This window comes from Eurypyga helias, unplaced genomic scaffold (assembly GCF_000690775.1).
Source record: "Eurypyga helias isolate BGI_N326 unplaced genomic scaffold, ASM69077v1 scaffold2184, whole genome shotgun sequence".
Classification (NCBI taxonomy): domain Eukaryota; kingdom Metazoa; phylum Chordata; class Aves; order Eurypygiformes; family Eurypygidae; genus Eurypyga; species Eurypyga helias.
In genome coordinates this window covers 129,058-156,845 of record NW_010246674.1, presented here as the reverse complement: position 1 = coordinate 156,845, position 27,788 = coordinate 129,058, and the positions used below count along the sequence as shown (strand labels likewise).

Genomic DNA, 27,788 nt, shown 5'->3' with positions numbered 1-27,788 from the left:
TTCTTTTGTCCATGACACGGTCTTTATTAGAACATCTGGGCTGTTAGCCGAAGTGTTGTAATGTCACCAACAGCATTTTTTTTTTTTTTTTTTTTGTTATAAACATCTTGGTTCTGATTTATATGGAATTACATTTATTATGTGGCTCAAGTTCCCAGATGCCTTACTTGGATACAATTTTCAATATGGTTTTCAAACAAATAAGATAGAGCTAGATTAGAAATAAAATTCAATATTTAGAGTTTAAATAATGTCTTAAAAACATAAGTGATCTCTTTCCATCTAAATTAGACCTCAGTTAAAAGATCACAACTTGTAGTTTAGGTTAGACTTATACTATAGGAATATTTTTACTACTTTAATTATTAATCTCACAGTATTCACTGTGTCTCAGTAGTGCACAAGAGAGTATTTTATCACTGATGAAGATTCAAACTGCTAGCGCTATTTTTCAAAACACCAGGTACGGGAAGTAAGATAGCAGAAGGAACTAGAAGTGCCTATTAGATTCTCGATGCTGCTTACAAGACTGTAGTGGAGATTTTAGATTTCTTTACTTGCACTATGTTCTTTTTTACTTTTGGAAAACAGTGAATCACTTGCTGTAGTTGTACATGAAATTTTTGATATAAAGCACATAACATGTAATTAGCGCTGAACGTTACTTGTATGCAAATGACTCACATAATTTTTTTTCCCCTGCTTTCTACTGTCTTAATTTTGAGGAAGTGTTTATGCTAGTTATTTAACCTTCCTGGAAAACTGTCTCTAAATGCACTTAATTTGGAAGTAGTGCTACCAAAAGAGAGTGGCTGTATGAAAAGTAACTTTTTTTTTTACCCCCTTCTTTTCTTTTTTCCTTTTCCATCAACATATTGTGTATGACCTATTATGCATGTGTACTTTCATATGCATTGCAAATGCATCAGTCAAAAAACTTACATGTCCCTACAGATGGATTGTTTCATCTTTACTTAAAACCAAAATTTTTGATTCTCTGCATACAATGCAAATAGCTTCTGAACTATAAATACAATCAAAAGAAGGATTCCAATTGACTTCATAGGATATCAAATACCACTACTGCTTATGATCTGTGTTTGGGAATAGCTTATCATTTGATCTGTTCATAAATGCATGATGGAGTTAATGGTGAACTGTGTCTTGTTTTAGTATTTTTATTTGATTATTGTCTTTGGTTTTCTCATAAAATATCTTTCTTCCCAACTAAAAATACAGTCAAAATTACATTACCGAAATGTGGCTATTAAATCTCAGCTGACACTCTCTTACTGGTGGTCATAGAGAATGCTACTTATTGGGAAATTCAGCAATTTCGTGACACTGGTGAATGAAAGGAAAAAAACCCCAACAATTGAATATTTGTTAACATTTCAAAGATATGGAGGATGTAGGCTGTTAAGGATCTTTCCTTTCTGGTTAAGTGTGTGCACATTATACTGAACAAGTAGTTTTCCTTTGAACTAAGGTAGAAGAACTCAGGTACCAAGCCTTGAAAAAAATATACCTGTGAGTGCTGCTGCTTTTAATTTAAGATACACCTAAGATGATATGTCTTGAAAAATAGGCATGAAAGACTGAGTTTTAGACAATTCAGAAGTGACTTGACATACATTTCTCTCCATTTTGTATTTTTATTTAGTGAATTGTTATACACAGAGTACTTACCTAGATTTTCAACAAGTGCCAGTTTCACTGTAAAATATTTTTTTTTAAGTTTCTTTTGTTCGGTAGGACAAGATGGCCTGATGTTGCAGATAGTGAAGATCACAGATTTAAGACTTTAAAGATTTGGAATTACCTTATTGCTTTTTTTTTTTTTTTCCTTTTTCTTCCTCTCTATCTTTTATTTTCTTAGCATACCTTTTTACATATCTTCAGGAAACCTCTGTATGTGTAATACAGAAAATACAATTAGAAATCCCCATAGTGACATTTAGACTGACCTGCTTTTATAACCCTGAGTTTGTTTCACGGTGACTACAAGGCGTGTGACTCCAGTGAAGGATGATGATAGGTCAAAGGAAATATACAGTGGGTCACACTGAAGAAAGGGTATGCAAAAAATAAAATTTCCAAAACATTTTTCTCCAAGAAATGCAGAGTCAAATCAGCCAGTTGTCATCTTGCCCTGCCCAACCCAGCCTTCTCTTTCTTCATTCCCAAGTCCCCCTCAGCATATTGAACAAGGTACTGGTCTCTTAAGGTGAAGAGACAAATACTTATGCTATTTTCCTTCTTCAGATGCTACAGCAGGTCTTGTCTGTGCTAGCAGGAGTGGTTTACCCATAAAATCTCCTCCCTTAAATCTTTCCTGCTTTCTTACTTTGATCTCTTTAAGGTGCTGTGCTCATAGGCATATTTTTCTACTTTGTTTTTAATCATAGAGCCCAGTTTCCTTGCTGAAACTGACACTTATCCTGAATCTGTGTTTTCTGATGGACTGTATTGCATCTGCTTAACTGAATTCATCAGTCAAAGCCTGTCACTACTGTTTGGAGAGTCACCACATCCCAACTCATCTTTCAGTCTGTGATCTGTTGTCAGCCCAGTTTTCAGGACATTCTTTCCTTTATCTTCCATCCTGTATCTAAACAAGGATCCTGTTCACCCTTCTTTTGTGAGTGATGAGGAATATGAGAGGCTGCATGGATGAAGGTGTTGACATGAATTATTTACTGCATGTTTAATTGCATTGCAGAACGCATTATGTAGGTATTCTCAAAACTGCCTTACTGTCTGCATAGTAAGAAATTACACTTGTTCCGTTACTCTAGTATTTCTGCCACAAATAAAACCCTCAGGCATGGAGTATGTTAGTTACTAAGACTAGGAACAGGTACTTTGTTTTCCTGCTTTTCAACAGAACTTTGTCAGTGTTTGCTGTTGAGCAAGACAGTAATTTTACCGTAATCCTGAAACAGTCAAGACAAAACACTTGCTTAGGTCTTAAACCAACTAAGTGAACATAAATTTTGATGATTAATGAACTTGGCAATACATGTTGAGATTGACAACTTATCTCAAATATAACGACTCTATTTGGATGCAAGGGCAATGTTAGGACAAATTATGATGCTTTCAACAGCTAAAAGGGCAATCACTGAAAATTCAGGTAGACTTCATTCTTTGACCCTTAAAATCTTCCTTTTTTTTTTTTTTATTAAAAGGTGTCTGGGAAAATAGGCAGATATGCTGCACTTGGACTGCTGAAAGATACTGTTTGAAAACAGCATTCTTTAAGTTTGTTTATCCTCAGTAAAATACAATAAATACAGTAAATATGGGAAAAATATATTCTGCAAAAAATGAGAGTATAAATTCCAATCTATTTTACTGTGTCCTTTGATATTTCTTTAGATGTGTGGCTTAGATATTTGCAGTGTTATAAAGTGGGCTTAAAAGAGCTTAAAATGCATTTTGTAAAGGACTTCAACAAAGATGAGGCAAAAATCCAGTCCTACACCTTGTGACAAAGACACATACTGTGTTTAATAGTCTCTGCATGTAAATCTAAAAATAATTATAGACAGAATGACAGGAAGATATTTCCAAAAGACATCTGTTTCACCCTCTGCTGCAACACAGCTTAAACGATACATCATTTTTTGAGACATATATGTCCAAAAAGTTCTTAAAAATCTTTACTGATGCATATTGCACAACCATGCAAAAACTTTCTGGTCCAGTTCTTAAAGTCAAAATGTTCTACTAATACCCAACTGATTCTCAGTTTCTTCATTTCAAATTCACTGTTTATTGTTTAATTATTCATGGACATGAAGAAAAAGTTTTAATACTTGAAGATTTTTATTGTGTGCCTCCTTAACTTCTCTTCTCCAGTCTGAACATCATCAAGTTTAACCCTTCCCTGTAGTTAAACTTTTAATGATTATTTAATGCATATTTGCATTGCCCATTGTTTCATTTTAATCCTGATACTGGCTTTTTCATTGCTTTGCATCTCATTGATCTCATGAGCATCTTCCATCTGCTAACCAATAGCTTGTTTGATTATATGTTCTGGTATAGAGCTCACGATATTTTTGAAGGAGTTCAAGGTAAGTTGATCTTTACTGCAACTGTTTTTCTTTTTAAAAGATAAATACCAATTTGCCTTTCTAGTTTCACCTTTACAGTTTGCTCTCATCCATCCTTTACAGGCTCTCATAGACTTTGTGCTCATAGGCTGTGTAATTGTGAACCACACAGCAAAAACTAATGTGGTGTAATATGAATGAATCAGTAGAAAAAGGCAATTTGTATCAAGGACCCAAAAGCTAGACTGTAGGCATGCATATTTATTTACTCTGATTAATCTGGTCCCCTGGACCAACTATGCCTGTTGCACATATTGCTCAAATATAACTAAAAGAAGGCTAACCTACAAACTCATCTTTCAGGGGTGTAGCCTTCTCAGTGTCACTTCAGCAATTGCCACCCTTTCATCCGTTTAGTGGAGAGGACAGGCGTGCAGGTGTGTTTTCATGCCCTTTTTCAGGGAAGCAAGTCTTAGTTTTGTTCTTGTTCATCTACATATAACATGTAGTGCCTTCTGCTTCCTGACTCTGAATTTGGGTATTGGCTAGACAGAGGCTTAGAATGGAGAAATGATGTCTTAAATCTTGTGGAAGAGGCAAATGATCAACTGTCACCATGAAAGTAAAGACTTCCACCCTCTCAGTTGTCTGTTTGTATGAGGACGAGGCAGTGTAAATGAGAAAGGATATGCAGAGTTCAGAGTTTGGACAGGCAACTCATCTTTGTTGAAGTCCTTTACAAAATGCATTTTAAGCTCTTTTAAGCCCACTTTATAACACTGCATATATCTAAGCCACACATCTAAAGAAATATCAAAACACAGAGTAGAATAAATTGGACTTCATACTCATTATTTTTTGTAAAATATATTTTTCCCGTATTTACTGTATTTTACTGAGCATAAACAAACACAAAGGATGCTGTTTTCAAACAATGTCTTTCAGAAGTCCAAAGTGCACAGTCCTGGGGATGACAGAACTTAGAGATGCAAGGAGGTATAGCTGAGGCCCTTGACCATGATCTGGCACTGACTGCAATATATTGAATCTTCTGTGAGACCAAAGAAGTTGATTGGAAGGAAGGATGGAAAAGGGGAATCATTATGAATTTAACAAAACAAAGACAGGCGGGGCAATTCAGAAAAGAACTGAAAAAGAATACAGCAGTTAAAGGAAAAAGAGTATATTGAACCATAGGAGCTCTTGGTATAAAATAAAGGAATGCCCTTAGCTAGGAGCTGAGGGTATCTGTGTGAGCTGATTACTGACCTTGAGACCTTTAGCCTGTTAAGTGGCACAAGATGCAGAACCCAGGAGGTGTCTGTGGTTTGAGAGCATTCTGTTGGTGCATGTGCACTTGGTACTTGCTGTGGAACATGCTTGTGCTGCAGATCACACATTGATTGGGACCTTTCTGTTCCTTTTAGAGACTGTTGCTGAACTTTGAACAGATCTTCTGATCTAATTTCATCCAAAAGGAATCCCCTTCACATGCAGAAAAACTGCCCCACAGTCTGAGCCAACATGGAGTAAGTGGGGAAATGAGGGATTGCTACACTCTACTGCTCTGAGTTGTGTCACTGTTGTAGACAGATCTTAGCTAATCATTTATGGCTTGCAGATTTTGGGTGCCTCAGGACAAAGTCCATTTTACTCAGCTACCTTGAAAATACCTAGCTTATACAAATATTTGTAAATGCATTCATCTTTTCCCTGCAGAATCTTAATTCTGCTGCACCAATTAAATCAGAGAACTAATTTGTGTTGACCTTATGACTAAAGGATAAATTAAAAAAAAAAAAAGGCATCAAAAGTCAACATTTTTCAGGATCTATTAGAAGTATCTCTTCTCCTTTGGGTAAATTGGTTCATTAAGGAGCTACTATTTCACTGTAATTCCTTTTTCACCTTAGGCAAGTCTCCCAGGAAATCTTCTTTAAGAGTCCTTTTACTAAAGTTTGTCTTCTTGAAATACATTGCTTTTAGTTTGAGTTATTTTCCTTCTAATCTAACTCCAGAATTATGTCCTTTTGTGACCAACCTCAACTACATTACCACTTAATCTTCACATTCTTATCTGTTTCTTCTCTGTAAATTAGAAACAAATGTGAAGCAGCCCCTACCCTCTCATTACTCTTTTCATGAAAGCATTTTAGGAGCTTCCTCTCAGCCTGTCTCCTGATGCATTCACAGAGGATGTTAGTCAGTAACCTATGCGATCACTGAGATCTGTGCTGTGGTTTACTATTCACACATACATCATCTACTTGATCCTTCTGGTCAGGAAGGAAAATCCTGTTTGGTTGGTTGTTGTTTTTTTTTTTTTTTTCAAATTTATAACTGTCCTTTGCGGTCATTTAGCAGTTCTTTCTCCCTCTTGATCTGAAACTCGGAAGTGAGTACATCCATACTCCCTTACTGTTCTTCCTCAACAAGATGAATTTGAATTCTTCCATCTCCTTCTCTCCTTGAATTGTTATATTATTACTGTAACTAAAAACAAGTAGCATGAAGTAATAATCAGATTGCTGGGGAGTCTCAAATCTAGTCAAACTCATTGTTCTTGGTCCTAACAGATAAACAGCTTCTCTGGTTAGCACTGGGATGGGTTCTTCATTTGCAGTTGGGGATTGGACCATTCAGTGCTTTCCTCATCAGCTGCTTCTCTGGAGGGTGTCCAGCTCATCCTTCACGGCTGGTACTCCTGCATTCCTTTTCAGCTGGTCAACTACTTTTTCAGTGGAGGTCCTCATGCCTTGCATGCTTTGATATCCTTTTGGATCCTACGGGTTTCTGTGCTTCACTGCTTTTCTTATGGGTCTTCTACCAGACATTCCTGTTTTCTGCTTTTATTAGTGTGTAGGACTGTGTTCCCTGGTTTGAGCACAGAACCTAGATCGAAGACTTCCCCTCCAGAGATCCTGTGTGAACACAACTGCAGGTAGCCATGCTGCATCCTCAGAGGTGTAGACTGAGAGAACAGGGATGACCCTGATGCTGTGCTTTTAAAGGTCTGAACTGTGGTAGTAAACAGTGATTTCTAAGATCTCCTTCTCCAGTCAGTCTCCTAAATTGCCCTGTTACAAAAGTCAGTGAGATACTGAACTGTCAATTCACAAATATATACAGCTTTCATTGTCCTTCAGTGATCAGGAGTTTAGTTGTACTATAGGAGGTTTGTGATACATGAAGAACACACTATCCTTCAAAATGATTCAGCAAATTTGTTTTGAAATTATCACCTTTACAGAACTTCAGCCATTGCCAACATAACTGATAGCTTCTCAAAGTTCCTTGCCATTCTGAGCTATCTGCAAGGAGATTAGGTAGGTCCCTTGATCATTATGGTTATAACACTCCTACAAAAAAGTGGAGGTTATGACTTTTAATCCTTTCCAACTGCAGAGAAATAGATTGAAGCTATCAGTTAGATGAGTGCTCTACTGAGCAGGCTGTTAGATAAAAGAGGAGTGGTTTCAAGCAACTTCGTGGCATTTCCTACACTTTCATTCCCCTTGCGCTGATAGTGAGAGATGGATCTCTGCAGCAAGCTACTTCACTCTTAGTTCCATTTATTTTACAGAGTGTGTCAGTAGAGCAAGGGGTAGGTTAATGAAAGATGTGTGGTAGCTGTTTTGAAAAACATGCAGGGTTTGTGGTGGAATACTAAGGAACATATATAAAATTAGATACTATAAAGACTGCAGTGTTAGAGAGTCACACTTTTTGCGAAGTGAAATTCTGCTACCACCACGTTTGACACAACACGTTTTCCTCACATTAAAATAATCAATTCTATTTTTGAACAGTAACGGGTTCCTTAGTCTGTCCTGAAAATTGATCTCCTTTAATCCTTTTTGCTACAGTGTGATCAAGGAAGCAGTGTAATAGCTCTTACTTAATGATATTAGTTTTCTTATAAGAAAAGCACACTTTTCTGAATATAAGTGCCAATCCAGGGAGTTACTGAAGGGTGTGCTTAACTGTAGGTAGGTACTTCAGTACCTCTGTGGTAGGGCTCATGAGGTTATTGTTTGCAGGAAATAAAGAGTCACACTATTTAGTGTAACTAAATAAATAGGAATTAAATATTTGGGAAGGTAAATGTGCCTTAATACAGGAGTTTAAAATATTAAGAAACCACAGGGTAAGAAAGGACCTTCTGGGTCATTTTGACTAGTTATCATAAACAGTCCAGAGATGAATGAAGCCTCATAAAACTGATAAATTATATCTTAAGACTTTTAGGTGTCTTCCCTAGCTATTCTTAATCAGCCATTGTTCAATAATCCTATTTCTTTGGATTCTGCAATCTAAATTGGGGAATATTTATAATCTAGGACTCAGATTTTCAGATGACAGTACTAACTTGCAAGGTTTGACTTAAAATGGTCCTTAGTCTTTTCTGATGGAGTAGCATGAATTTTCGGGGATTACTAAAAGATCTCTTGGGCTGAAGAATCTTGGTGTTAAGGGTACCAGTGGGAAATTACTTCATTTTTTTCCGATAATTTTTTAATTGTTTATACAAACTGGATTGTTACTGAGAAGAGAGCAATGCTAACATGTGCAATAGTTGTCTCAGGCTAAGGAGGAAAAAAACCATGTTGGCCCAACACTCAGATACAGTGTAAACACTCCAATGAGCACATGGAAGAGTATCTCATTTCCAGTTAATCTGTGGAATCCAATCTTTAAATTGATCTTTTCTGATAACAAGTATCTGATTCTAAGCATATCTAAGGATAAGAAAAGAGAGAAAGATGATGAGTAAATGATTCTTCTGGTTTTACCACTTTTTGGTGTCTATTGTTGGATGAGGGACAGGCCACCTTTACATCATCATCTCATCTGTGTTTGCTGTTTCCAGCCTTTTTTTGTTATCTTTCCTCATTTCCTGGTGTCCTGTAACTGACTACATTGACCAGAAAACCTTCACTATCTCTGACTTAGTAATTTTGCTGGTGATTACAGAGAAGAAAATTTTAGCATTCCCTGACAGTTTTATGCTTCCATTCCACCTGTGTGAAGTGTGGAATGGTAAGGAGTGTTCTGTGTTTTCTGACTCATTAAATATACATTGTAAAAGGCTGTACTGGGACAGAAATTATTTTTTGTTAGTCTGACCAGAGATTAACTGGATCACATAATTTCTATTTAAATAGAACATTGAATAAAATGATAGAAGAGAGAACGTTCATCCACGTAAAGAGAAGAACTGCTTTCATACCCAAAAGTTAGAGGTGTTAGGTATAAAATTGTTAATATCTATACTATGGGTCTACCTACATATCCTTCTCAACAAAAAGAGAAAGCCTTAGGTCTTCTGTAGGAATTGCTGTTGTTTAATGGGTCTGAAAAATCTTGTCATTTTTATGTATTTTCCTGAAATGTTGGGTATTTGGGAGGATAAGAATTGCAGTTGTTATATATTTTTCCTAATTAATCAATTGTTCTAAGAACATACAAACTATAATTTACTGGGGGGTGTCGGGGGGTGGGGAAGCCAACGCAGTAATACAAAATACGTAAATTCTATGAAGATTGTACCTTAATCTGCAATAGTTTATGAAAAGAGATCACATAGAATTCTGCCTTTTTCACTTGACATTAAAGGACACACCTACGTATGAATGAACAATACCATAACTATCCTGACCAGGGAATAAAATCAAACTTTTAAGCAAGAAAGATGCATTTGCTCTTATTGCCTGGTTTGGATAGGTATATGTATTTTCTATTAATATATGCATGTATAGACTTCTATTCTAATTTCAAGATTATTTTATAACTGAAGAAGGCGGGCTGTGCTCCACATGTTCAAAAAAAGTCTAAAGGACAGAATATATCAGGGTATTCCAATTTCATTTAGTTTGGATAGTAGTCTGACTTTTTCTTTGTAACAGCTTTTCCACTTAAAATCTCATTGTCATTACAGAATTTCCATGGGTTATTTTTTTCCCTTAGTCTGCTGCACTATACTATAATCATTCCTTCTGTAACTTTTCCCCAGTATCTACTCCTGACTGTCATTTACACAGTGTCAGCTCTTATTTTCAGCAGATTGATGAAGGCAGAGGCTTCCATCAGTCCAGATTTTTGGCATTCCAGTGTGTTTTCCTGGATATCTTTCATTTTACCTTTATTTTTGGCTACTGAAATTCAGTTATTTTTCCTGGTAATCCAGGAAAATATATTCTGTTTTCATTGCTGATACCATGATCCTTTTCCTGCATATACAGGACTGTAACTGCCTCTAGTTTTAATTTCAATTGCACATCCACCATAGACATGTCCAAGTACCATTTTTTCTCCAGCTGGAATTGTGCTCCAACTCTGTTTATGAAATCCAGCTTTGTGTGTGTGTGAACAGAATACAAATAACTTCCCTTGTAATTTTCCACCCAACCTTCTGTTTCTCTCTTCCATTTTATCAACAGTGTGGCCACTAATGTCTTTCATCTTCCTAATCATCCCCATCACTGTACCTCTATATTATCTGCCTTTTGTGCCATCATACCAAATTCAGAATTCTTTTTCTATCTTCACTATGATTCACCCACGGCTTCATTGCTTCAACCACCTTTCTTCTGATATCTTACCTTTTTTGTTTGTTTGTTTTTTCTTTTTGCATAGCATCTCAGTATGCTTACAGATGCTCTTTCATAGCACTACAACTACATCATCCAAATCCCTTTTCATGTTTAGGCTCTGCTATGATGCCTCCAAGGCAACAGGCAGTGAATGATTATTAATTTACAGAACATTGTGTTTAAACCTTCGTGTAAACACTACTTTTTTTTAAATAAATTTCACCCACCCGCCACCCCCTCCGTGTTTTGTGCAATGCTTCCTTCTTCAGACTGTGAGCCTTTGGAGACAGATTCTGGATTTAAATATATTGTCAGAAAACAAGCAGAATATCATATCTAACAGCAGAATTTTTGAAAATTTGAATATTATTGATAATAATGGATTTCCTGGCCCACCAACTACTTTGTTGTTCCTGCTGTAAAGTACTAAATCAAATATTTAGTGTATTTTGTTATTAAGGAAAACAGGAAAACCACCATACAAATCTGAAATATAAATTGTTATTTATTAAATGTTTTGGTCCATTGAAATTAACCAACACTTCAGTTTACTTTTCACTGTACTTACAATTTAAATTTTTGTATTTTAATTAGCAGGGCCTTTGCTGCCTTATAATGTCCTGCACTGTGAGTGCATGACAAATTATCAGAGTATCTAGCAGAACTGTCTTTTCAACTCCCTTAGTGCGAGTTTTCATTCCCCAACTGCAGTATCACGCTCTCTTACTACTTCTCTCCAAACCAAGGATTTTGAATTCTGAGCTCTTAAGTAGCAACTGTAGGTGTTTTCTCCACTTCCGCATCTTTCGCAAACGGTGCTTGCCATAGGTTTGCTTTTGTAATATTAAAGGTATGGAGTTGCTTCAAGTGTCATGCAAAGAGGTTTTATTTCATCCAGCTGTGTGAGTTTTAAGATTTACTTACTGTCCTCCAGAAGAAATGTTATTTTCAATGGAAACAGTCTGCAGCTAGGCTTTAAACCTGCCATTTCTGAAGCTTAAAGGTCTTCCCTGCCAGTACTGTGAATCCTGCCCTAGGTCCCCAGTTCTTTTCATGTATGGCACAGGGAGCTGGCTATTGTGCAGATTGCAAACCTTCTTGCATGCCTCTTGTTTATCAGCAATTCGTATAGAATTCCATATGTACTTGATGCTTAGAATGTCTTAGTGTTTAAATGGGGTGGGGAGGAAAGAAACCACTACACAGCACACTTCATTATATAGTGGATGTGTGCTACAGGGTTAGTTGCAATAGATAGTAGTTTTAGTCAGCCTCCTGGCTTGCTGACAAGTATTCATAGTTTTACTATATGCTTTGATATTTGTAGTTATCACAAAATATGCTGCTTTAATAGTTTATTTGGCAGAAATAAAACACACTGTAAGTAGTACACCCTTCTAGAATTTTCAGCACATTGTCAGAAATATCTTAATCTTTTAACAGATTCTCTCTGTTTAAAGGCAGTATGAATTAACTTCAGACTTTCTAGTATACCATTTACGAGGAATACCAAAGAATATTAGTCTCTGACTATTTATATACGGGTCAAAGCTTAAAAAAGTTCTGAACATCAGCATTAGTTGTTTGAGTCGTATAACTTTTGGTTTTTAATATGCTCTGATTCAACTTACACTCTCTTTATCAGAAATTTATATTAAGGGTAGTTTGGGGTTTCATTGACCTTAATGTAGTGTTCATATTCAACAAACCTATTCCTAGATTGCTGCAGTTATAAGCCAAGCAACAGCGTAAAATAAATGTTTAGTTTTCCTGTTTTAAGGTTTTAATAGCTGCCTGTCTGAATTTCTGGTGTTCATAACTAAAATGTAATCTAAGAATGACATAAATATTGATAATGATTTTTTTTCCTAATAATATTGGTAAATTAGGTATATTTATGGGTGTAAAGATGAGGGTGTTGTTTCTTTGTAGTGTCATGTGTAAGGAAAAGAACAAAATAACAGAGGCAGGGTCACTGTTAGTGTGTCCTATCTTCTTACATAGGAAATAGGGAAAGTTATACATGGAATAACAATCTGAGAATAATGAAAAATATTAAATAATCGTAAAGAGGAAATAGTGATGCAAAGACAAGCACTCACCACCTACTATAGACTGATGTCCAGTCGGTTTCCAAACAGTGGCCACTTTGAAAGACAATCCCCCTTCTACCTCCTACTTCTTTCCATACCACCGCTTTTTACTGCTGAGCACAATGTTACAGGTATGGAATATCCCTTTGGCCAGTTTGGGTCAGTTTGGGGTCAGTTTGGGTCAGCTGTCTTGGCCATGTCCCCTCCCATATCCAGCCTGTCCTGAATCTACTTGCTGGTGGGCAGAGGGAGGGGGGGAAAAGTTTGATGCAGTGCCAAGTAGATGTCAGCAATAGCCAAAGCATCAGTGTGTTATGATCACTGTTACAGCTACAAATCCAAAACATAGCACCCACATGCTGCTAGGAAGAAACCTAACTCTGTCCCAGCCAGTCCCAGTATGTGAATTTAGCGTTTATGTATTGTGAAAATAGTTAATTCAGGTGTATTTTTGCACTTGAATAAAATCAAATCACACCAGAATGATAATCTATTCATTGCCTGGAATGCATAAAATAATTTAGGCAGTTTATTTGGAAGATTAGCAGAAGGGATGCCTAAAATGACTTATACTAATACTACTACATTAAAATCATATCTACAAGAAGACGCAGGTATGTTTTAAGACAGAATTCTTCTGTGGTTCTGTGTTAAACTCCTTTATAAAAATGTTCATCTTTCTGGGGGAGCCACGGATTTAAACTGATCTTCGTGGTCATAAGTGCATTAAATGATCCAAGGAGATCGGAACATCCTCTGATTAATATTTTCAATCCTGCTTACTTTTAGACCAGGCTATATTACTTCTGAAAGCCCTTGATTTTTTTCCTCTATAACAGCATAGTTCTAACTCAGTGAAACAAGAAACTCTTCTTATTGCAACCCCTGTGTAGATTGGAGGGGGAATTATTGATGAAGAAGATGTACTGGGCAGTGACTCTTTGAATGGAGAGAACCTCATTAAGCATGTCGTAGTACATGTGTTACTAATTTTTAATTTTACTATTCAGTCTTATTTCATATCAATCATTTTACACTGCAGGAAGTTACGTTCTGGAGGATTATCGTATTTAGCAAGCAGTTAAGACCACAGTCACCCTATTTCAGTTTTATGTCTTAGAACACCATTTGTGGCTTATGTTCCAGAATGTAATGTCTGTCTTCTCATATTGAATAATGCAATTTTACTGAAACTAGAGAGCTCCTTTCTGTCCTGAGTCTGTCTATGTTCAAACTGTTGGACTTGGGTGGGTGGGAATCTCACTGCTGAAGAGCTAAAGAATGGGGGCTTAGAAATGTCACTCAGAAAAGGGGAAGCCCATATGGATGCAGTAGGCTCTATAGTTAGTTTGTTTCTCACACTGCTCAAAATAAACAGAAAGTATAATAAGGACCAAAAATTAGTGAACAAATTAATTTCTATGCTTCAGTTCCTTTTCAGTAACATTAGAACAGTATCACTCGATATAAAGACAACGAAAGCATTTAGAGAAGTAATTATTTTTTGAGAAGAACTTCAGTAATAAACACTTATGAGAACTGAAGACATGAGGGAAACTGACAGTACTGTCTTCAAAGCAGGGTTCTAAGAGTACAGTAAATGCGGGGGAAAAAAGAAAATAATGACGCAAAAGCAAAGGAATGAGTAGCTGCCAATTAAGAGTAATGCCAAACTTGTGTGGAATTAGCTGGGATTCAGGAGGGTAAATATTACATATAATTATACATACCCATGCAAGATGTAACAGATGGGATTTTCATGGACAAATTTAATTTCAGCATTTCCAGTTTTCTGGAATTTTGACTTTATATTTTTTCACTTTTTTTTTACTCCCCCCCCAGTTTTATTGTGAATTTTATTATGTGCCTGGCAGTTACAAATATTCCACAGATGCAGATAAAATAACATACTGAACTTTTCGTTTTAGTTAGAAAATTTATTCATATACAAATCAATAAATCGGTACCTAACTGTTGTTGAGTAATCATTTACTGTCAGAAATGTAGCAAGGTTGCTGTCTTTTCTGAGGTTATTCTTTCCTATTATGATTTTTTGCTACTTCTATAGCACATACAGAAAAATGGGGTTGATGAAGTTGAGAATTAATGGGTATTAATGCAGATTACACATTAAAAGTAAAGTCTAATTGATTTGTTTTATTTCCTTTTCAAAAATAGGCATCATGACTCATATTGCACTCTTTCTTAGAAAGCCTACAAATGTCTGAAGTTTTATATGTGAAATTATTTGCATAGGCATCTCAAACTTGATTTAAGAAAAATATTTCAAAATATCACATGACTTGTTAAAGAAGCATTATTTGATAATTCAGCTGTTATAGTGTACTGCTTTTGTCTGGGATAGAGTTAATTTTCTTCACAGTAACTGGTATGGGGCTGTGTTTTGGATTTGTGCTGAAAACAATGTTGATAACACAGGGATGTTTTAGTTATTGCTGAGCGGGGCTGACACAGAGTCAAGGCCTGTTCTGCCTCTCAGCCCACCAGTGAGTAGGCTGGGGGTGCACAAAAGTTGGGAGAGGACACAGCTGGGACAGCTGACCCCAACTCACCAAAGGGATATCCCGTACCATATGACGTCCTGCTCACCATATAAAGCTGGGGGAAGATGATGTTAGTCTTTCCAATGTAACCGTTTTGTGCAATGGAGCCTCCCTTTCCTGGGGATGGCTGAACACCTGCCTGCTGATGGGAAGTGGGGAATGAATTCCTTGTTTTGCTTTCCTTGCGAGTTTAGCTTTTGCTTTAACTGTTAAACTGTCTATATCTAAGCCCATGGGTTTTTTCACTTTCGTCCTTCTGATTCTCTCCCCCCATCATGCCATGTCAGGGGGGATGAGTGAGCTGCTGTGTTGGGCTGAGCTGCCTACTGGGGTTAAACCACAACACACAGGTTGAATGCAAATATTACTTTTGCTAACAAAAAGGCAGTTCTTGGCTTTATGTAATAAACTATAAGTTTTGCTATACATTAGATGGACTAATACACAGTCTGCATATTTCTTTTGGTGTCATAGTACTTTAACAAGTATATTCTGTATTATAGATAGCCTTAGCAGTAGCTTTTGTTATTCCATATTTTCTCTGCTTTGGAAACGAGTCATATTTATTTTCTGCCTCTGGCAGTTTCTGGTTTTGTAATCATAGGATACAGGGCTTCTAGTCCTATAACTGAAACGTGAAGGCATGTTTCCCAACAGAGTAACTTCATTGCAAATCAGTCATAGTGTGGAAAGCCATCTATTACTATATCTTTGTTTTGTTTGGGGAGTGTTATCAGCTGAATTACATTGTATAAAATGTAATTCTTTTTGTTGTCTTAAATAATTAACGTTTTCACAATCTTGCTTCAGATATGGTTGCAGTGGTGTCACTCAGATATCTGCCAGATTGGCCTCATGACTTGTTTTAGAAAGGGAATAGTGGCTACACTATCTTCAGTGAAGTATAATGTTGTTTAAATCAGTATCTTCCAGCTTCAGCTATAGCAGCTGGGGACACTCTTATCCAGCTGTCTATGACTGTCCAGCAAATAGAGGTTACTTGTTTCCCAATTCAGCCAACAGAGCAGAAATGCAAGTTCTTGCTGTTCTGCTACACTAGAGTCAGCAACAGCTTCAGAACATTTAGTCAGCAATTAGGTTAATTTTGCTAATTTTGCACTCAAGTGGATCAAGTTGAATTCCACTGGCTGTACAGTGAAGAATTATCTTGTCAGGTATATAGTAACAAGCATCCAGTTATAAAAAGTCTTGAATTTCTACCAATATGAAAAATGATCCTGTCTCTTAAGTATCGAGCAGCTTTCATTGTTCTTCCTGTAAGAATACAACTTAAACCTTATTATGCCACTTCTCTATCATTGAATCACTTGGTTTGCTTGTTTCATACAGACTTTTACAATGCCCCTGTTCCTATTCAGATAAATTAAAAGAAGCAGACCAAAATAACCCTCAGCATTTTGAAGTTGTTCTCACCAGCAACATGCTCTAGCTGAGATGAGCAATTTCTAATAAAAAAACCTTTTTCTTTCTTCCTATAGGATATTTTCCTATGTCTTTTCATTGCTGTGAAAAGCAAAAAGAGTTGATTCAAGAAATACCAGTGATATATTTTTCTAATATTTCACTACATAAAAATAGTTTGCTTTACTAAATGTTACATAGTTGGTGGTTTTTTTTTGTTGTTTTTTTAAGAGATAATTACCTAATTCTTTTATTTTGAAGTTATAACTGAAGATCTAGCTTCACCTCTACAGTAAAGGAATACCTACGGTCTACGTCTGTACCCTTGCTTTAGGTCCAGCCAAGCAATAACGTATACAGTTCACCATCAGGCAGCATGTTTAAATACCTCAATCCTAGGTGAAGCTTTGCCTATAAATCCCCCATATAGCTCCTGTTCAAGGTCATCAGCAGAGCTGGGCACAGTGGGGCAACACTCATTATTTTTATATATTAGGCCAGCTACTGTGTTCTTTTTACCTTGTTCTGGATAAGGCTATTTCCAAAAGTGAATATAAATATATATTATTAATTGTAGGATGGAATGGGAAATTTGAGAGTCACTAAAAAAGGAATACGACTTGAAGGAATATCTGAATTTCTACTTCCACTATACGTGAAAGAAATCCATTCCCGAAAGGTAGGTGTTTTTCTTTTTTTTTTTTTTTTTCCTTCCCTTAAATTACAGCTGGTCTAAAAGATTAATTCTTACACCTCCTAAATTAGCAATCAGTAGAGGTTTTCTTTGAGAATACTTTAATGGTGAAAACTTCCTTTATGTCAAATATGATTATATATTATGATATCAAATATGTTTTTGGTTTTTTTTGAAACCTTGCTTTCCTCTTTAAAGGAATGCCTTCTCCTAAAGAAAGGAGATTCAAAGCATGTGTATTTTATACTTTAAATGATTTCAGCATTGGGAATGGAACATTTTGACTATTCATTTGACCTGAACTACAGAAAAACAAGATTGGTGCTATGTGCAAAATGCACTGAAATAGAGAAATGGGTTTGTATATGCTTTAAGTTCGGTTGTGTGGTGTTGTTGGTTTTTTTTTTTTTTTGCTTCTTCCTTTTTCTAAGCTGCATAATTTATCTAGACTTTTAAGTTTTCAAAGCAAACCATTTTTAATGTTGCCTAAATGGAATTGTTTCATCATCTAGCAGCAGGTTGTTACAAAGGAATAAAGAAAATCAAGATAATATGTATTCAGAAATTCAGTGTAGGTCATTTTAAGTCATTCTTTTTGATTCAGTCGTGCTGGTTATGTTAACATCATCAATGAATGAAAAAAAATCATTTTGAAATACCAGAGAGCTCTTAAGTTCTTTTTACCATGCAAATGATGACCTATGATCAGAGAGGAATCTTATAATGGTTTTCATTTAATCATCAGCAAAGAATTTTAATATGTGTACTGCAAAAGTTGACAGGAATGAAAAGTACCTTTACTCTAAATGCCTTTGTGGAAAATTCGGTCTGTTGAAATTTGTCTTCTGTGTATATAAAAAGTCTCAAGTGCATTCATATGAGATCATGACAGTTTCCCGTTCTTCTTAATTAGTTCACTGTGGTGTTAATATATACGCAAGATCAACAGTTTGTCTCTTTGTCATCTTTTTCTGTAAAACTGAGGTCTTTCAATGTGTAACAACAGAGTGGCAATATTGTTCTAGGTAATGAAAAACTATAATATTTAAGGAATTATGTACTCCTAAAAAGTGTTGAATTTTGGTTACTTTAACAGATATTCATTCATTTTTCAACTCATCATACATACAATGTAACAAAATCTTGTTCATAAAGTTTCTTTTAAAATAGTAGCTAAAAATATTAACAACTATCAAAGATAAATCTATAATCAAGCATTTAGTAATTAATAATTTCTAAATAAATGAAAATATCATGGCTTTGACATTGATCAGAATCTGGGGGGTGGGGATGGTGGGGGGTGGGGGTGAAACCATGGATCATTCAACACATAAGTACATAAATAACCATTTAAGTGCCAAGCACTGTTACCAAGGGTAAACTAATAAGGCTAGATTCTGTCTTGGAAGGGCATGTTTAAAATTGGAAAGTGAACTTCAGCTATGGGTTTACTTTTTCCTAGACCACCTTGCCATGGAAGGGTGGGAGTCCCTCTAAAGTAGTTACTGTAATCATCTAGTATTTTCCTTACAATTATGAAACTATAACATTCATCAAATTAATTAGAATGCTTTTTATTTTATCTATATCTAAATAGAACAAATATTTTAAGGGTTCTGTTAGAACTCAGTATCTAGTACTATGCCTTAATATCATGCCTAAAGCATGGACCTCTTTATGTATGGGAACATTCATACTAGACTTTGAGATTGGTGTAAAATTTCCAGGCTGTATAACCTTTCAGGGAGCATAATTTTTCTTAGAAGTTGCAAAACATTAGTCATAGTCTGTGCATTTTTCCCAGTTCTTTTCTATGGGTGAAGTGTGTCTATTATTGTTCCAAGTCCCGTTACTGTACGTGAGAGTTATGACTTGGAATAGATATTTGCTTGCACAGGGCTTCATATTGCAGATCATTGGTTCTGTTAAACTAAGCATGAAAAGTTTTTTGTTTCAAGTCAGAGTAGTAAGAGACTCAAGTAGGGTCCTAATTTCACTCAGAGCTGCTAACCAATCTCAGAAAAAAATGCACACAAATGTTACTACTGGAATGGAACAGGATGCAAAATCTACCAGTAGTCTAACACAAGGTCACGCTAGTTCTGTGAGGCTCGTGAAAGACACATAGACTTTTCAGTGAACACCCTCAATCCAGGCATTCCATAGCAGAAGTCTACCAGGTCTACTTATACCTATTAGCTTTAAAACACTTGTTACCTAGCTAAAAACTGGTATGTGTGTAGACTTGGTTCTCATCCATCTTGCAGCAGTTGTGAGCTAGGTTCACGTTCCAGTCTTTTGCTAACTTGCTCAGTAGTTGTGCTAAAGTTTCAGTAATTTCTGCTGTATTCAAACACACATGTCATGAGGAAATGATGAAAGATCTTTCTGGAACTGTATGAAGCATTACAGTAGGGATTTGTGATGTCTCTGCTTGGTGTTTCCCCAGGCAAGTTCCATCTCCATGTGATGCTATGCGTTTTGTCACTTACAGAATTGATGTCGGTGCTGTAGAAATCTAAGAGTAAGCCAGGTTTTCTGAGCTCTCATGGTGGTCAGTGGAGACCTAATCGATACACTCGATTCTGAAGAGCTATCCTGCTCGCCAGCCATTTGCGTTTACTTGGGGTGACTCAGAGGGAAATGCTTTTCCCCACTTTTTTTATGGAAGCAGTTATGGTTTAAGTTTGATATACACAGGAGTTAAAATGTACCGTGAAATCAAACGGTCATTTGAAGCTGATACCTTTGCAGTCTTTTACATGTGTATGTTGCGTATTTATTTTCTGAGAGTTTTCTTTTTAAGCAAATTTGCTCATTTCCCTCTAAAAGAACACAGACATTAGTGACATCATCTGATTAACTCTTGAGATTTACTTCTAACATATTCAGTGATGACTTTTTGGAATAGGTGTATTTCCTCTGCACTGGCGACATGATTCGTAGAATGGCCATTGGGCGCCTTCCATGTAGGGCTCTCAGACGTGCAGGTCGTGGCATCGCTGCTTCCCCATTACTCGGCATAAAGCAGGGTTAGGTGGGAAGAGGCATGTGCTGGAGCTATCTTTTAGCTAGATATGGAGCTGATAAAAAGCGTTTGTTGATAGCACAGGGTTCACCTCTGATTCTGGTAGTGAACCACTGATAAGAGTCCTGGGCAGTCTGTTGAGTAGCTTGGCTGAAGTGAGCTCTCCTGCTGCTGCATCCATACTACTGCATTTGTGAATGGAATCAAGGTATCATTTTATTAGTTTGTTACATAACTATGAAAGCACTTCATGGTGTTTTCTTGAGAATGTGTTCTTGGCTTTATTGATCTTTTTCATTCACACATACAGTAGCACTTAAGTGTTGAAAAAAATAAAGTTTTCTCTTTGTTATATTTTTTTTCCATTGCAGATAAAATAAGTAGCTCCTTGCCCTATAAACTAAGGGGGATTGCTTTGGTTTTTCTGTACAGGTAACAAGGTTAAATGTGTATTCTTTGAACTTAGAGAACATGTGTGTTCAAGAGATATCCTTAGAGAACAGAATTTAATGATTTAGTTAAAAATTTATTAGAAAAAGGTCTAGAAAGCTAGAAACACTGAATACGTATAAAATTCTAACTGAAGACATGAAACTCTGAAAATTCTCTGTATATCTTGTATTTTTAAATATGTGATTGTGTGAGAACTAAAAAAAAATTGTAGGTAGGTTTCAAAGCAGAACTTCTTTCAGGTATTCCTTTTCTCTATATTTTCACTCTGGAGACTCGATATCCTTATAAATATTTAGAAAGCTTTATTTTATTGTATTTTGTTTCCAAACCTGAATCAGTCTTGACAAAAGCAATTCTACAATGTATTTCTTTCTTCACTGTCTCTTTAAGTGTGTATAATCATCACCACAGAATTATCCTTTGCCAAATCCAGACAGCACATTGGACATATTTAGGGTTGTGTTTGGACCTTAGGTGCCTTTGTGAGAAATCTAATTTTTTTTTTTTTCCTGAGAGAATAGCTTTGCTGAGCTTCTCTCTCATATAGGGTTATAAAGATGCAGCATAGGACATAACATCAAAAGCCCTTCTGAAGTTGAGGAAGGGCATCCACTCCTCTTGTCTGGTGAGGCAGTCTTCTCATTATACAAGACCACCAAGTCAGGTGTGTTTTCCACTAACTTATGCCCATGCTTGTTTTTTTTCCCAAGTGCATTTTTTACCTTCATCTACTTTGCAGTGATTTTCAGGGGGATGTGAATCCATAACCTTCCTAGGATCTGAAGTGAGACTGACTAGGCTATAGTTTCCAGTGTCTTCCCTTTTTGCATAATCTTTCGTAAGATCCTGCAAGTATGTCGTATTTGTTGATGTTGGGGTTGGGAAAGAGGAACGTGTCCTCTCACCAACCCCTGATACATATTCCAAAAATTCAAGGCTAAATGGTTTGCTACATCTACTGTCTTTTCTGCTTGGTAAGATACCCCATTGATGTGCAGTAAAACTAGTTTGAGAGTCCAGCAGTTCCACCACTACTGAGGTATATAGGTATTAGAGAAACTCCAGTTAGGAGATGTCACTGCTCACCATACTATGAAAAAGTCACAAAGGCACCTAAGAATCTGCCACCCTCATTGCTCAGTGTGAAGTGCAATAGTTGTTTCTGCAGCTACATGTCACAATCCTCTCTGACAAAATCTGAAATGCTCCCCAGTTCATTTTTCTGGTGCCTACTCCTCAGCATTGCCCTTGGGATCATTCACCTGTCACTGAGCATAAAGTCATTATTATGGCATAAAGGACTCCTTAAGTCATTTTGGCTCTCAATATGATGTAGTTCCAATGTACTGAAACCCCAGTGTCAGTTTATTGGCTATGAACAAGATATAAGGTTTTCCTAATCATAAGCTTTGCCAAGAGACAAGTCACTCTCATATTTGTTGGTGGTCTCTGTAGGGACTGCCGCTCTGAAATTGAGTTGGCTGTGCTTGCACTTCACTGACAGCTGATAAGAACTTTCATGATTCATGATTTTGTCCTTGATTTGCTATACTTCATTGAAACCTGTCTGGGGGTCATCCAATTGAACAACTCTATCTTTTTAACAAATCATTTTTTCATGTCAGACTGTACTCTTCTTATTATTACTGTGACTTGTTGTTCAGTCAAGGAGGATATGCTTTTTATACTGAAAAATCTGAGTTAATATCACTCAAGCTTCTTTCTTTGGTTGATTACAGCTCATGAATAAAGTCATGAGTGGCCTATATCCACCCAATTTTAAACCAGCTTGAGGAACTACATTTGATTTGGGAACACTTATTCAGAAAAATGTGGGAAAGTTAATGATATAGCAGCTGTTTTTTCTGGGGGTGGTTGTTGTTGTTTTATATATCAATTGCATTTTCAGTTTTCCAAGTACTTCCTTCATGTCATACATCTGTGTTCCACTGGGGCAAATTTCAATGAAACCATGAGATATTTCAGTTGGACGTTCATCATGTCTTGTGTCTGATTCTGATACTCCTACAAAGCAAATTCGGTTTGAGCTGTTTTAACCGTATAAGTATCTTAAGCTGAGGAATAACCTTTTTTTTCCCCTGAACAACTTTTAAATAATGTAGTTGCAATTTACAGAGGCTAAGCAGTTACTTAAAGAAATCCTCTATGTTTAAAATCAAGAAAAATTATTAATATTTCCATAGAAGATCTGATTGAAAGGAGGAATGTAAAAGCAGGTGACTTGCAAGAGATTTGAAAAGGTACAAAATCTGTGTCTTCCTTTATCTCTTCATGCAGGAATTTACTCATGTTTCTTCATGGAGAACATCTATCATTTGCATCCCATTTTATAAATTTAAGACAGACCTTGCTTTTTGTTCCTCTGTGGAAACATTAGAACTATGTATGCACAGATAAAACTGAGGGGAAAAAATGGGAGTTGTTGAGGGAGAAAAATATCCATGTAATCCATTAAGCAGAAACAAAGTACGTAACATAATTTTATCTCCCCAAACTACTTCTGGTCTGTTATCCCTTGCTTGAGAACCGCTGAGGTCATTTGAAATGTATTTCTTATAAGTGGTGCTGTGCAATGCCTTCACTTGCAGGCCTTTGCCTACCAAAAGACAAATTTTCTCAGAAAACATTGTAAACAGTGTGTGTATTAAGTAGGAGATCTACTTCATATGCAAAGACTCGGTGTATTAACATAAAAGAACATTCATGTAATAAAATTATACATCTGTTTCTGTTGGGAGTTTTCAGCATGGATTTCTGAAGGGGAGAGCATGCCTGACTGATCTGGCAGCCTTCTACAACAAAGTGTCTAACTTGGTGGGTGAGGACACCTAATACTGTTCATCTTACCTTTAGCAAGGATTTTGACCCAGTTTCCTGTCCCACACTCTTAGACAAATGGAGGATGTACATGATAAAAGGACGGTGACGTGGGCTGCAAACTGGCTAAACATCTGGGCTCCAAGGGTTGTGACAATGGCACAAAGCTCAGCTGGGGTCCTGTCAACGAGTGGGGTACTCATGGAGTCAGTACCGAGGGTAGCATTGTTTAATTTCTTCCTTAATGACCTGGACCTGCACAATACTATCTGTGCAAATTTGCAGGTGATACAAAACTAGGAGGAAGAGGGTACAAGTAATTTGTAGAAGCAAAACAGAACAAGAAAAATAATGAAAGCATAGCAGTTTTAACTGTGTTATTGCCTACTCATTAATAAGTCTTTTTACTTTTCCTGTTTCATATCAGAAAAATCTTATAAGTATCAGGGGTAAAAATCAAAACTTCAAAGATAATACTTTGAAAATGAATGTTAGAAAGATTCTCAAGGTATTCATCCTGAAACAGAAGCTGGTGTCTTAAAGTTGGAATGCGTAATTTCCAGAACTGCAAGTCAATTTACAAAATAAGTTTTTACCCATTTTATTTCTCATCTGGAAACAAAAGAGAATTATTACAGTTTTCTTACACTTGGTCAGCTTTGCTTTCAGTATACTGTGTGTCTTGTATGATGTGTTTCGCTTTCAAAACATTTGTAATCAAATTATGTAAAGTAAATAAAATACTCATAATCTGCAGAAACAAATGCTAAAAAAATTCAAGCCCAAAATCTGCTTGTTACTCTAAAGGAGATGGGAGTGGTCAAATAGAAGTTCTGAAGCTCTTTCTGTTTTAATGATATCTGCAGTCAAGTTATAGGACCTTATTTCTAGAGGTGGATGAGAAAGTTTAGAGAAAATAGTTCTTCTACATGTTGATGTAATCTGTCAGACCTGTATTATATTAGACAGAGAATAGTTGTTTTTGGTTGTGTTGTGGTTTTTTTGGTTGGTTGGTTGGGGTTTTTTTTGGTGGTTGTGTTTTTGTGGGTGTGGATTTTGTGGTGGGTTTTTTTTGTTTGTTTTGGTTTGGTTCACCCTCCCAATTATTGTACTTGGCATTTCTGTATTCTTTCAGGAAGAAAAAAAAAAATCCAAAAATTATAATCTAATTGAGTAATACAATGTTTTTGGTGGACACTACACAAAGCTTGGTGTCTTACATGATAATAGAGAAAATGAATGTGTGGGTTTTTTTTTGCTTTTGAATGTCACTTTTGTTAAGGGAAAGTTTATAGATGTGATAGAAACTGACTTTGCGTACTTCACTGTATTGTAACCAACATAGAATCACAGAACAAATCTTACCTTGACTACCTGGAGTGAAATTCACAGGATAAAATATGGCATAATCATCACATCTGTTTTGACAGGGCCTGATTAAGACACGCTGCTCTCTTGAAGGGACGAATTGCTTGTTCCTTCATAGCTTCTGACAGCTGAATACCTCAAGCAAATATCATAAGGATTGCATTTATAATACTGTCCATCACCTGTTTGAAATTAGCTTTGTATTTTCTTGCTATTCAGTAAGAACCAAGTTGGATTTTACTGTTTCATAATCAACAACATTCATTTTTCATTCTTCTTTTACATTTGAACACGTATAACTTGCATATTTATGCACAGCGCTTTAAAATTACTAGTCAGTCTAAAGAATTGGAACACTTTATTCGAGATAGCAAGCATGCTTTCTGAACTTACACTGTACAGCCTTTGTTGTCATAAGAAATGTATCATGCTATAAACCTCTGGTTTCAGAAACAACTTGTCACCAACAATGAAATTTTCTGCTTTGAAAATGCATTTACACAGTATTTTTTGTTTATTTTTTACTATTCTCTAAAGGAGTTTCCCATTCATCTAGTACTGTGACTTAAACTTCAATCTCCTTTTTTACAGTTCTGGAATACCTCCCTCAGTGACTTTAAAACTTCATTGTTTAATGCTGCCAGATCAATTACTCAGGAAACCTGCCTAACTTCCATTAGTTTTAGGAAGCAATGTGGCTGCAACATCACCCATAATGAGGAAGTGTCGAGTTAATATAAGATAGGGAAATAGATTCAAGTACTACAAGCATTTTAATAAAGTAGTATGAATTACTGAAATATTTATAAGCACAACAAGTAATGTAGTTAGAATTTTTCCTTTTTTAGGCAGTGCAAGAAATGTATCACTTACAGATTTTGCTTACAGAACTTTAATATGTGGTTAATTCAATACCTCCTTAAAAAAGGCAGGTGGAGTAATAATTCTCTTTTCTAGTTGCAAAATAAATAAGTACCATATTTCATCATCTTACAGATTATGCTCTTGAATCTTTGCTACTGTATTGTTGTTACTCTAAAGTAGTTTAGAATCTATTATTTGAAGAAATAAAATGGAAGCATTGATTGTTCCATAACAAGAAGCATGTTTTGACACTGGCCTGCATCCAAGAGTGATACGTAGCGCTAACATTAGTTGAAAGCCTTGCTGACTTGAAGAGTATCTTCATTAAATTATCACACAAAGCAAAGCAATTTAAAATCTTTTCTTAACCAAGAGTATGTTCAGTGATGCCCTTTGAATACATTTTAATAAAAGAAATTAAAATTTTAAATTAAAAATTACCTGGAAAGTGTGACTTCTCTGTAATGACTAACCTGAAATACCATGCATTCTGTAGATAAGAGCAGTAATTGATCAGAGTTCCACCCAATTAATGTGGTCTGTGCTTTCTTCCTGTTTCTAACTTTGAATCTAATTACGCTGTCCTTTCTCAGTTGTAATTTCCTGTGGCTGTTGTAGAAAGATTTCCATATTCCAGTTTTTCTGTGCACTATTTCTGTGGAATGTGAAACATTATTTTCCTGTTAAGAATCTTCTCCCTTTATGTGAAGTTAAGGAAATAAGCTGATAGAAGGCACCAAATGTTTACTTTTTTTCAAGCCTTTGTTTACTGAAATCGATGTTCTCTGCTAATTTGCAGGTAACCAAAAAGTTCAATTGTACCCATTTATTACATCATGAGATATTGTCAAAACCAGTATCAAAAAACCCTGTGTGGTCTGCTTGAACTTTCTCTATGTAAGGACCTATCCAACTAAATTCCAGTTAATACCTTTATGAGTTACCTCCTCTTGCCAAATTAATACATGACATAAATTAGTTCAAGTGAATCAAAGATCCAGTGTCTGTTGTCATCTTGAAAAGATAGGTCCTTACTTTTTTTAAGTGGTGATCAAGTTGATGTGGTGGGGTTTTTTTGTTTGTTTGTTTTATATCTCTTTGTTATGCTATGCAACGCTACCTACTTAACACGATGGAACAGCATCCTGTGGAATCCTCTTTGTATTAGCCTTGGGCCTACTTCTGCTGTAGAAACGTGATCAATACTGTTACATTTTAAAGCTCGGCTACAGCAGCAATATGCACTGTAGCCTGTACACAGGAACTATGTCTATGTTAAGTTAGAGCTTACAAGGTTGGTGTTGCTCAGACTGCAGAATTGCTGTGAGCTTTTATTTTTTTTAAAAAAAAAAGCTTAGAATTAAACTTCAAGAAAATTTTTGTGGTGATAATTGTGTGAGTGTTTAGAGGATAAATCTCCATATAAAGATCTAAAAACTAAACAAAACCAACCAAACAAAACCAAAACAAACAAAAACTAAAACCCCCAAAAACCCACAAAACAAACAAAAAACCACACATGGAAAAAAAGAAACAAAACAAATATAAACCAGTAAACTAGTGCATTGCTGTGCAATGTGTTTTTTGTTTCTCATAGACACAAGGGGTAAGACTTTTTAAAATCTTTTTTAGAAGTTCAGTTGGAAATAAACACTGTCAGGAACCTAAGACTACAGGTGTTAGAATTCATGGGTGGGACTGGGTTAAAGATAACTCACAAGGAAAGCAGATGGCTTATAACGGAAGCAGCTGAACAAATTAGCATCCTGTTCTGGAATTGGTGATTACGGTTTCAGCATTATGATTGTAC

General features: G+C 36.0%; 1 protein-coding gene across 1 annotated transcript in view; it reads left to right on the top strand.

The window, feature by feature from the left end:
• The window catches only part of SGCZ (sarcoglycan, zeta), a 207,735-nt gene that overhangs the window by 67,975 nt on the left and 111,972 nt on the right, over window positions 1–27,788 (top strand). Inside the window, exon 2 of the mRNA XM_010150471.1 lies at window positions 17,311–17,412. Within this exon, the coding sequence (XP_010148773.1) occupies window positions 17,311–17,412 (102 nt within the window). The remainder of the gene's footprint in view (window positions 1–17,310; window positions 17,413–27,788) is intronic.